Source organism: Coturnix japonica, chromosome 19 (assembly GCF_001577835.2).
Source record: "Coturnix japonica isolate 7356 chromosome 19, Coturnix japonica 2.1, whole genome shotgun sequence".
Classification (NCBI taxonomy): domain Eukaryota; kingdom Metazoa; phylum Chordata; class Aves; order Galliformes; family Phasianidae; genus Coturnix; species Coturnix japonica.
Window position 1 is genome coordinate 3,758,516 of NC_029534.1, and position 10,578 is coordinate 3,769,093.

Sequence of the window (10,578 nt, forward strand, 5' to 3'; positions counted from 1 at the left end):
CGTAACTGGAAAACCTCATTTGCATTTGAGGGAATTGATGCTCGCTTAGACTAGCTTGGACTTTTGAAGTCTATTACATTGATTTCTATTGTAATCTTTTTTAATTTATGTTTTGTTTTTGCTATAAACAGATACCTCAGTCAGGATGTCTAACTTAGCTCCTTGAAACTCTGAACATTTGTTTTACTACCTGGAAACAGGAAGCCTACGGGCATGGCTGAGCATAGTAAAACTAATGTTTCTGATCTACTTTGTGTCATAGTAACTACGTTAGGTGGACTAGAAATTGCATTAGACTTGCAAGACTCGTGTGGGGCACAGATATTATTTAAACAAATTTAATTAAAAAGTTCAGCATAGTACCCAGCTGTTAATGTCTTTTCATTTCATTATAGAAAGAGGATATGTGATTTTATTATAGGAGGAAGGCAGCTTGATTCATTTGCAATCTTCCAGTATCTTTCTCTCAGAACAAACGCAGCTGACTTGGGCTGTCGTTGGCGGGTAAATATTCCTTTCTTGTTCCCCAAAACACGTGTGATCCCTGTAGAGAAGTTATAAAATAAAGCGGTTTTATACAAAATGCTCTTCTGGCCCCTATTGTGAATTGTTTCAATGTATGTTCCAAATCAGGTTAAGTGGGAGCGACCTGTGCACTTACTTCTACACGTCAGATACAGCAGGGAGTTTGGCAAAGGTAATTTGTGTGATCGTGGCAAGAATAACTGATAAAACAGAGCAATATAGCTGCAATTCATTGTATTTACAAGTCGATGACAGTTAATTCAGGTATGTCTATTAACTCTATCAGTATTGCATTCACAGCAGATGCTACTTCTGCTCTTAATACCACCCTGTAACTTGACGATGATGTCAGTTACTAATTGCTTGGCTGTTGTATCCTTTAGTGGTGCCCACACCCTTTTTGCCTATTTTAGACTTGATAGGAAACTCAAATTAGTGACTGCAACATAGAGAGACTGGAACTGCATCCGTGTATGTAAGTTTGTCCATGTTTTTTCCATTGTCTGACTGCTCCTCTGTGACAACTTACCTTTTGAATACCTATGTTGGTGCTCTACAAATTATTTTAAATGGTGATTATCTGCCTGATATTGCCACTGACAGTTCACCACCTTAACTTGCTGTAGGTGGCATATGAGTAATTGGTTCTTTAGGTCTCCTTCTGAGTTATAATAGTTTAATTTGTGTGGCTGCACTGTACTGCCCCATACTTCATAAATGCACTTACTTTCTATTAATAGTGAGTTAAGTGTCATATAGACCACTGTCAAACACTATAGTATCTGGCCCTTCGCTGCTAAATCTCTACACCAAGTTAATACGTTTATTTATAATGATGCATTATTAAGTGCAGTAGCAGATGAAATATGAAGCGAGACCACTCCCTAAAAGCTAACTGAAGCTCTGACTTGAGAGAGACCAAGAGATGTAATCTGTGTCTGCTTAGAAGCTTCCCTTGTGTTCTGCCCTCCTGCAGTGTCCCATGTTCTGGCTCTAGTCACACTGGACTTTTGTCACAGAAACCAGCTGTGTTCCATCTCCAAAAGCAGAGGGTCCCTTTGTCCTACTCTCCAACAGTGTTCTTTTTATGTGTCATAAACCATTTTACACTTGCAGGGAGAATGCAGAGTTGTTCAGAATGTAAATCTAAGCTTACCTTGGTTAGTCATGAAATCAGCAAAATTCCAGATGAGTTCCCCAATCACATACTCTTTCCTCTTCTTGTCAAACACAGAATGATATTCTTTCAGCAGAGCTTTCTGATACTCCTCACTGAACATAGCAGGTGGATCCTGCAGCCAGGAAAAAAGAGGTGACTTTGAATGAAGGTGACAGTTAATCTCAGCAAAGGCTCTGTGTGTTAGTTTCCTATTTATTGGAGATCTGCTTCCTGAAAACGAGTTTTACAATTGTTTGATCTTTTCATTGCCACTGCATTAACGATGGCTATTTACAGAAGATTAGCAATTAATGAAATTGCAAGAGGAAACAAAATGTAATGCCAAGTTTACCTCGGGGATTGTGGGTTTGCTTTATTAATGGTGCTTTATCGTAACAGGTATAGGAGTGCCATCCCTTTTTACATGGGATGGTACTGTGACATGAATGTCCACCCCCCAGTGCTGCATCTTCCACTTAGGCATTTTCTGCAAATGCCAAAGTACAGATTCAGATTTAAGTCTTCTTTGAGAGGTTTGAATGCTGTAAGTTTAAGCTGACAGTTCGCTTATCCCTTGATTGCCAAAATGATGAATTATAAAGGGAAACACGCTGTAGTTCAGAACCCAAACATAGAAGTGTTATTGTTTATATTTTATACATGGAGTGCAGCTATACCAGCAGTCAGAGCTGTTGGAAACTGCATACCTAGGGGAAAATTAAGCAGGGAATGGCTTCAGTGTGTTTAACACTTACACTGTGAAGTCCAGGAACCGAGTCAGCTCCATATTCACTCTGGATAATGGGTTTCTGGTAGGTTTTATACCAATTCTCAAACTGTGCTGTAAGTTGCAGTGGAATAACTTCCAGATGGCCTGAGTCGTGGTACCAGGAGAAGTAGCTGTTCACACAGATTACATCCACATAAGGAGCCTACAAAACAAAACAAGGTAGGAGTGTTTTGTCACAGAGCTCAATGTATGCAAACATTCATGAACCTCGTTTTGGTTCATTCCATGGAATTCAGCCTTTTCTCCTATCGTTCTGGCCCTCCCAACATGACGTGTTTCCCATGAAGGAGATATAAAAGATGTCAGTTTTTACAAGGTAACGGTGTATTAATTTGGCAATTCCTTACAGTCTTAAGCTACAGTAAAAATGTTAAGTAAGATTAACCTATTTGATCCTTAGGTTTGTTAGAAATTCTAGTGTTTCCAAGATGTCTCTGACTTGCTGGTACATTTAGACATACTTATTGAATACTGGAATATGATGGTCAAGTTAGTAGTCAATTATTTTTGACTAGCAACTAAATTTGTGCATCAATGGTGCAATACTAAGCATTCTGCAAGTTATATGCCATTTCTACCACATGGACGGTATGATAAAAGGGCACAAAGCCTACTAAAGATGAAGTGATGTTGTATGTAACTTGTTCAATGTTCTCTTAACATGTTTTGTAATAAAAAAAGAAGTTCTAATATCACAGCAGTGTATGAGATCTATTATTTGGTTTTATATTCCTTGTGTCCCTTCAAGCTGGTCAGAATCTGCTGGTAGGGTTGGAAAAAGCCTGTGTGTGTGTTTGTGCCTGATGCAACAGCAATATCCCAGTGCAAATACTTGCTGGTTACCTTTGAAACTAAGGTTACCAGGGTTTTGTTTCGGGTGGGGAGTTACAGAAGTCCATTCCTACCAACTGTAGGACAGCTTCAAAGAAATACAGAGTATAATTTGTTACAAGGACGGGCTGGTGGTATCAGGGATGTGCTAACCTACAAACTCGCTTGGAGTGCTTATTGTACAGTAGTGACACGAACTAAATGCTAAAAGTGACATGGAAACTACCACTGAAATTTTTTGTGTGTGTTACAGATCCTTGATTCATACTCTGGCCTGCTTATGGCACAGACAGCCAGCAGAATTACCTTTTGGTTAATTACACAGCTACAAGACTTGAGGTATGAAGCTGAACTTGGGCTGGAAGCACTTTTAGACTATTCACTATTAACAGACATCTGCCAAAGTCTAACAAGAGCAGTTTAAAGAAGGAATTTAAGACAGTTTCCTTCTTTAGATTCCCATAAAGGCTGTTAGTGGTTTTAAAGGGCTTAAGCTTTAGTTTAATTGCAAATGGAAAGCCTGAGCATTAATAGATGAGATAACTGGGACAGCCAAGTGTCACAATGTTAACAGAATCCAGTGGGCTGATCCTACATACTCCACTTAATACCAAGAACTGTTCTTTTTCAGGTTTTTTAGCTGGCCTACCACTACAGTATAAAGGGCTTTGTGCTGGGAACCAAAATGTAAGTTTTCTCCTACCTCTTCTTCATAAATATCTTTAGTAAATTTGGCAAGGGAAAGGAACTGAGAACAAATTTAACATAAGAATTATAAAAAAAGATAGAAATCAAAGTGAACTTACACCACGATCAAGAGCGTAGTTAGAATCAGTCACAAACGTTACAGGTCTGGAGGGATCCAGAGCTTTAGTGTGAGCTATCAGTGTCCTGTTTGTAGATAATACAACAAGAGTTCAATAACAGCATGGAAAAGCAATGCAGCCAAGAATAAGCTCACTTTTCCAAGCTCCCTGTCCTTCTGCTCCCTCAGATTTTTAGAGCTGCTTTTAATTTCATAGGCAGAGCCTTTTTAAGTAAGTAAATACTGCAGAATCCTGATTGAGTATCTGCTACAGCTTTGGGAACGTTCCTCCAAAAACACTGCCTTATCCTTATGCTACAGTAGGCACAGGTAGGCTGCTATTAAGGAAACCCAAAACGAGGGAAGTGAGAGAATGGGAGGGTGAGGTTCTGTAGCTACCCCAGCGTTGCAGAAGGGTGGTGGATCATTTTGAGAAATGAAAATTCCCAGTTCTCCCTGAATGCACTTACAGCTATCAGTGACAGTTTGCTGCCCCCACTGCAGGATTATTCTCGGCTATCCAAAGCTTAAATCTCTTCAGAATAAAATCAAAGGGTCTGTAGGGACACAAAGCAGTAGCCTTGAATTAGGGTGTCAAATAACTAATACTTAATTGAAGAACCTCGTCTACAGAATTAAAGAGCAAATATTTTATACCTTTGCAGTAATTCTCAGACTGAGAATTTAGCATTCAGCTTCTTAAGTAACAAGGTAACCTGTTCCCATCAGATCTGCTTTTGTTTGACTCTTATCTCAAGAAGAGATGCTCAGACCAAATGGATTCCTGGCAGTTTTGCACAGGTTTGCTGACCCAGAAACAACAGGTGAGACCATTTATGTGTTTCTGAGCATTGGTTCAACATATTCATTAGCTACACTTTTAGTTTGCATCTGAGAGTTACTTTTCTGTGCCATCTTAAAGCACAGCTGCACCACTTGCCCAGATTCAAGCCTCAACTCTATGTACGAGCACTTACTTGAAGTAGTAAGCTGCTGGGGGCAGCTCTGATGCTGGTTCATTGGCTACTGACCACATCACAACTGAGGGCCTGTTCTTATCCCTGCGGATCAGCTCCTCCATCACAACAAGATGATGCTGTAGTGATTTGTTCCCAAAGCTCTCACTGGAAAGGAAACAAGATTAGGTAAGGATATAAAATCACAGGTAAGTTGTGCCAAGGGAGGTTCAGGTTGGATATCAGGAACAATTTCTTCTCCTAAAGAGCAGCGCTGCAGTGGCACAGTGGAGATATGGCACTGAGTGATGTGGGCAGTGGGCAATATTGGTGGTAGGTAGTTGGACTGGATGATCTTAGAGGTCCTTTCTAATCTTAATGATTCTATGATTCTACATACAAATGGAATGTTAACTCGAGCCTCAGTGGTAAGTAAGCACTGATGAGTATTGAAACTGAACGTGGCTTCTGCCTTGTTTCCCCAAAGGCTGCACAGTTCAGGGCCGTGGTTTGGGCTCACTAATGGAGCCAGATCTGATGACACAACAGCCATGTGGCAGAACGCCCTCTGGTTGCCCAACCTCAGTGGGCAGACGTGGCACCAGGGGAGGCTTTGAAACGCGACAGGCTGATTTCTAAAGAGAGCAAAGTGCCTTCATTATCAGGGTGTCACGAGCTTCAGGACGGGAGGGGGAAGCTGTGGGAGGGAGAGACATAAGGGGAATGGTGCTCTGTGCTTTGCTTACGGCATCTTAATCCCCACTCCTGGGCACTCGTCGATCACCACGATGCCGTAGGTGTCACACAGGTCCATGATCTCCTCAGCATAGGGGTAGTGGCTGGTGCGGAAGGAGTTTGCCCCCAACCAGCGCAACAGGTTGAAATCCTTCACAATCAGTGACCAGTCCAGGCCTTTGCCACGAATCTGAAGGGGGACAACAAATCAAACCGTGTTGCATTGCAGGGCAGGGCTTCTCACAGCACAGCTGGGCAGCACTGAACTTTTACAGCCTCAGCACACCAGACCTTTCTATGTGTTTTTATGGGTGCATAGTTTAAGTAGCCGTAACCAAGCTGCCTGCATTGCTCCTCCACAGCGCTCCCTGCGAGGGGCTAAAGCAGAACGAGAACGTGTGGAGGTTTGCTGGGGCTGAGGAGCCGCCCCGTGGCCAGGCTGAGCCTCGCAGATCCAAAGCTCAAAGCTCAGCGCCCTCCCTGCTTATAAAGGTGAAAAACCGCTATTTATTCCCATAGAGGAATATAGGAATATACCGGCTGTGGCAGCGCGGTGAGGTAAGGTCCACACTTACATCTGCGTCCTCGTGCTTGTTGACCCCGTGGAAGTAGAAGGGCTTTCCATTGATGAGGAACTGTGTGCTGGTGATGTGAATGGTGCGGATGCCGACTGGCAGCGTGTAGGTGTCCTCCTGCTGCACACCATTGGCCTGCGCCTGCACTTTCACCTGGGTTCCCAAAGGGAAGGGATGTGTGAGGTGCTGGGGGTGGCAGAGCCCTCCAGGCTGTCTATGGATGCTGCAGAAAGCTCATTGCATGGCAATATATGTGAAAGAGGAGCTCAGCCTGCTTCCCAGAGACTACCCTCCATTATACAGCATCTCCTCCCTTGTATTGTCTCAGTCCTTCTGCAACAGGCAGATCAGGCCATAGATGTGAGAGGCAAACATCTGAGAGCACACGCATGCACTCCAGGTGTGCCCTGCTCTTCTCACAACCAACCTTCCCATTCAGCATCCAAAGCTCGATTTGCTTACAGCATAATTAGCAACGTCATTCTAGAGTTGTGAACAGGATCCAGGGGAGAGCAAGCAAAAATAAGAAAGATGGGCCATATGTAATGCTGTTATATAGTGAGAAGAAATGCATGCAGAGAGGAAGAGATGTCACTGTTACCTCTAAGAAGTAGCGGTATCCAGGGCTCTCGTGCATCAGATAAGGCCACCACAGGTTTGGATTTGGCACTTTTAACTCTCCTGATGGTCCATCACCTGTAGCAACCACTCTCCCCTCTTGGTCACGTAAACTCAGAGACAAGGAATAGAGTTCGCTGCCAACTACTGATACCTGATACTGCACCATTGCTGGTTCAAAGGACAACAAAACACAATCAGAGACTGGCATGAAAGGCAAAATACAAACATCATATGGGACGGTTTTCACACACAGCAGCATTAAATAGCATAGGAAAACAGCAACAACAATAGAAAGGTACAAGTTATAACAAGCGTGACCTGTCTTGAGGTTCAGAAGTTTGCAGGCAGATTTGTACATCACGAATATCTGTTACTTAGAGATAATCCTGCTTTAACTGGCAGAAAGGACTGTCTCTGCTGAGGGATTCTGCTTCTAGAAACACCTGATTGTCCTCTCAGTTTAATAACAGTCTTATAAGCGCTTCCTTTAGCTTATTGGTTCTGATTTTGTTTCATCAGCAGCTGCTGAGCCATGCACTAGACCAGCTGAGGTTAAAAAGAAAGCCACTACAAAACAAATGCAATTGGACCTTTGCGGGTTATTTGTTCTATTGCCTTTGTCATCTCAGTTTGGAGCTGCTGTAATTGCTCGGAACCTACCAACGCTCTCTGATGAAGTAGTTGTCACAGTGATATCATCTATGTAGACAGAAGGTGTGGTGTAAAGCACAACCGGGCGATGGATTCCAGCATAGTTAAAGAAATCAAACCTGGTGTTCTGTACAAAATAGTTCTTGGGATACCTGAGTGAGCAAGACAGGAGAAATGGCTGCATTATGTTTCATTACGCAAGAACTGAAGGCAGGATGCTAGCAACGTGCTGGTGAAACAGTCTTTACAACAGGATGGGTCTGTATTTCAGCAGTGCTACTGATGCTATGCCGAAGGGCTTTACCAGTTAACAAACATCTACTGCACTGAATGGGTTTGATCCTTCACGATAGCAGGCTCTCGTACTTCCAGCTGAACTCAAGCTTCTCAATCTGCCATTGATTCAGCTTGGCAAATCACTTAATCTCAGCTCCCTGCGTATAAAACAGATGCAATAGTTCAGTGTAGATTCCTCATCACGCTTCTCACTGCTTGGCCAATGAATTTTAGGAAAAACACCACCTCTGCTCTTCTATGTTACTCAGAGGGTCCTATGAGACAGCAGCTGGATAAATCCCCATTCTCTCAGCCCTGGTTTAACCTCACAGTGCAGCACATTAATGGCTCACCTTGTTTTGTCATTCATGTACTGAATTGAGCCCGGAGGCAGAGTGTGCGGCGTCAGGGTGTTGTTCAGCGCGACAGTGATGCGGCAGGGAACCCCAGGGCTGCGCTGGACAATCCTGCTTATATCTGCTTCAAAAGGGAGGTGACCACCTTCGTGCTCCACAACCTGCTCTCCATTCACCCACTGCAACAGAACAGAGCCGTGAGTCCCGGGGACAGGGCAGTTGTAGCAGTAAGGAAGGGAAGGAGCACAGCAATGGGTGGTTGGGGTTTTAGTGTGGCACGACGTTGGAAACACAAACACAACCACCCGTAAAACGTACCACCATGGAGTAGTAGTGGGCACTGCCAAAGCGGAGCACCACCCTGGTGCTGAGGTCGTCCTGCAGCCAACGCTGAGGAAGCTGCACCTCCTTCTCATACCACACCCAGCCGATGTAGTTCTCCAAGTGGGGGTCCTGAGTGATGTCATTGAAGCTGGCGGGCACCGGCATGTCGATAACAGGACCGGTCTAGCAGGAATTGAACAGAATGGGAAGGAGCAAAGCATTAAAAAGAAGTAATTCTGCTGTTAGGTTATGTAGCCCGTGCCGCTGGAGGTATCTCCTTCCACTGACAGCCTCTCCAAGTGGAGATACTTAGAAGAACCTGCTTAGAAACCAGCCCCCCACACAGATCACCTTCCCACCAAGCCCTGTTCATACAGGACGAAGCTGCTGCTATCCTTTCACCTCCTGAAATGCTTTCATGAACAGCTTTGGTACCACACAGTGGGAAGGGGAGGAGGGCAATGCCCAGGTGTCAGCTCACCGCTGTGATGTGTTGTGCCAGGCCATGAGTTACAGCAGCACAAGCTGTGGGTGTTTCAGGTCAGCACCCCAAGGAAGCACTGTTTGTAGCTCTTTACATGGGCAGAGTGGCCTTTCTCACTCCTTAAAAGCAACCGGATGCTGTGTCACAACCGAGCCATTCATTTTTAGCACCTCCTGCACTCGTGATGTTGCAGCAGCTCAGGGCTGGAGCTTCCCCTTTCCATGAAGAGCAGAACCAGGAAGGCCCCAACATGAGCTCCATGTGCAGGGCTGACTCAGTGCTCACATGTACGGCACTGCAGAGAAAATCCTTAGCAGACATCATGAAATCCTCACAGGGAAACAAGGACTCGGGGCGAAGCTGATGTTGTAGCACCTGGTGCTATAAAACCTTTGGCCAGGATGGTCACAGTGTGCATCTCACTGCATCACAGAATGAGCCGGGTTGGAAGGGACCTCAAGGATCATGTAGTTCCAACCCCCTGCCTGGCAGGGCCACCAAACATACACCTTTACTAGATCAGGTTGCCCAGGGCCCCGTCCAACCTGGCCTTGAACAACTCCAAGGACGGGCCATCCACAACCTCCCTGGGCAGCCTGTTCCAGGGCCTCACCACTCTCCTAGTAAAGAACTTCCTCCTAATATCCAACCTAAATCTTCCCTCTTTTAACTTAAAACCATTTCCCCGTGTCCTGCTATTGTCCTCCAAGGAGACTCAGTTCTCAGCCCCATCTGGGGGCACTGCCTGGGATCCCTCTCCTCTGGGATCCCAGAGCTCTCCCATCCTCCCAGAATTAGGCCAGAAAACAGTCTATAGTGCTAAAAGGAGAAGGATGGAGCTTTCAGCACAGGATATGCACCATCACCGCATGGAGAGGGAACCGGGGTTCACTTAAACAGCAGATCGAAGTTACACTGTAACCTGCTTATCTGCACTTAGGAAAGAGCAGCTGAACTTCGCTTCCCCAGCTCCCGGTAGATCCCACCCAGCCCCGCTCTACCTGCCGGAGCGGCTGCCGGTACCAGCGCTGCTCGAAACCGGCGTCCCGGCTCGGAGAGAAGTCGGCACGGAAGCTCCAAATTCCTCCGAGCTCCTTCAGCTCCCGGGACGGGCTCTCCCGTGGGTACAACATCCCTCCCATCACCGCCACCGCCCGCCCGGCTGCAGCCGCTGCCACCAACACCAGCAGCTGCAGGCGGCATCGCCCCACCGAGCAACACGGCGCGGCCACCGCCATCTTCGCTGTGGGCAGCAACCAGACCGGGGGGGGCGTGGCTGCCCCTATATAGGGCCGGGGAGGGGGCGGGACTGCTGCTGTATAGGGCCGGGAGGGATGGGGAGCTGCTGCCGTGCGGGTGGGAGGTGGAGGGAAGGTGGGAAGGTGGGAAGGTGGGAAGGTGGGAAGGTGGGAAGGTGGGAAGGTGGGAAGGTGGGAAGGTGGGAAGGTGGGAAGGTGGGAAGGAGGAGGATGAGAGCCGCTGTGTTTTAT

General features: G+C 45.8%; 1 protein-coding gene across 1 annotated transcript; it reads right to left on the minus strand.

Annotated features, from left to right (window-relative positions):
- Window positions 1-322: 322 nt before the first annotated feature.
- GUSB (glucuronidase beta) lies at window positions 323-10,359 on the minus strand. The gene is made up of 12 exons (XM_015880480.1): window positions 10,090-10,359; window positions 8,599-8,787; window positions 8,278-8,459; window positions 7,658-7,800; window positions 6,978-7,165; window positions 6,377-6,529; window positions 5,813-5,991; window positions 5,088-5,234; window positions 4,112-4,196; window positions 2,440-2,616; window positions 1,682-1,817; window positions 323-544 (listed from the first exon to the last, which is right to left on the minus strand). The coding sequence occupies exons 1-12, from the start codon at window positions 10,324-10,326 to the stop codon at window positions 390-392; spliced, it is 1,971 nt and encodes a 656-aa protein (XP_015735966.1). The 5' UTR covers window positions 10,327-10,359; the 3' UTR covers window positions 323-389.
- Between the last annotated feature and the right edge of the window lie 219 nt (window positions 10,360-10,578).